Source organism: Tarenaya hassleriana, unplaced genomic scaffold, assembly GCF_000463585.1.
Source record: "Tarenaya hassleriana unplaced genomic scaffold, ASM46358v1 Cleome631, whole genome shotgun sequence".
NCBI classification, from domain to species: Eukaryota; Viridiplantae; Streptophyta; class Magnoliopsida; order Brassicales; family Cleomaceae; genus Tarenaya; species Tarenaya hassleriana.
In genome coordinates, this window is record NW_010968831.1 from 23905 (window position 1) to 25426 (window position 1522).

At 53.4% G+C, this 1522-nt stretch overlaps 1 protein-coding gene across 1 annotated transcript; it reads left to right on the top strand.

Moving 5' to 3' along the window:
- The first annotated feature begins 83 nt into the window (after positions 1–83).
- On the top strand, positions 84–1070 carry LOC104800026. Its single transcript, XM_010522727.1, has one exon. It carries the CDS (start codon positions 84–86, stop codon positions 1068–1070), a length of 987 nt encoding a protein of 328 aa, XP_010521029.1.
- The last annotated feature ends 452 nt before the right edge of the window (positions 1071–1522 follow it).

Here is a 1522-nt window from a genome sequence, read left to right on the forward strand (position 1 = left end):
TGCGGGCTCATATTCCGCCTCCACCACCGGCAGGGGGACCAGAACCAAGGGGGGACTTACCTCCACCGCCACTTGTGGACCCAATGGCCGGAGAGTATCTTCCTATCATCAGGGAATTGCGGGCCATGCATACCCCGCGTTTCGAAGACTCACTGAGTCCGGAAGCTGCAAAAGAGTGGTTAACTACCATTACTCGAGACTTGGAATATGTCCAATGCCCTCATCGCCACCGAGCTATGATAGCGAGCCATCACCTGGCAGGGCAGGCTCGACACTGGTGGAAGAAGGTGGTGCAGGAAATGCCCGAGGGACACCGCTTTACCTGGGAGGAGTTCAAGGGGGAATTCGAACACAAATACTACAACCACCAGGACCAGGAACACCGCTTTACGGAGTTCTTGCAGCTGCAGCAAGGGAACATGACAGTTCGCGAATACGAAGCAGAGTTCACTCGTTTGCTGACCTATGCAGGACATCTGGTACCTACGGAAGGCAAAAAGATTCAGAAGTTCATTGCCGGACTACGACCCTATCTTCGCAGGAAGATAGAGCTCCACGAGTACCCCACGCTCAGTCACTACATCAGCCAGCTGGTGAAGGCAGAGCGAGGAGAAAAGGAAGAGAAGGAGGAGCGCATCAGAGATCGGAGCCCTATCAGGCGATTCTCCAACACCCGACCTCCGGGAAAGATCAACCAGGTAGGTCAGAGCAGCCAGTCACGGGACAAGGGGAAAGCACCTGCTAGTGGTGCGCTACCGCTGCCACCACCACCTTACCGGGGACCACTGACCTGTTTCCGATGCCAACAGCCGGGACACTTTGCGGCCACTTGCACCGCACCTACTGATGCATTGCCTGTGGCCAGACAGCCGCGACCACCACCGAGGGCTGGAGCAGCCCCGAGAGTTTATGCTCTTGAGGCTGAGACAGATGCACAGGAGGAGGAGACCAATCTCGAAGATTACGAAGTTGCCGCCATCACAGGTACCCTTCACCTTTGTGATGTTGACACTGGGGCTACTCACAGTTTCTTGAGCTTAGAAAAAGCAAAGAAACTGAGTATGAAGTGAATAGATACGAAGAGCGATTTTACGGTTCGCACACCATCGGGAGAGACGCTCCCGGTACATGGGACCTTACGAGATGTATCGCTGGACATCTGTGGTCGTGACTTGGCCGCATATCTCATAGTGGTACCGATTGGCGGTTATAGCCTCATATTGGGCATGGATTGATTGTCGAAGCACCGAGCTCAGATTGATTGTCGGAAAAGGACCATATGGTTTATGGATGCAAGCGGTGGGTTCGAATTTTGGGGAAGAGGAGCACCATCGACAAACCCCATCATTTCAGCACTCAAGGCCGAAAAGATGATCAAAAAGGGGAACGAAGCATTTCTGGTAGTCATCACCGCTACCAAGGAACTGGAACACAAATTAGAGGATACTCCGATTGCTCGAGAGTTTCCTGATGTCTTCCCCGATGACTTGCCGGGATTACCGCCAAACAGAGAGGTGGATTT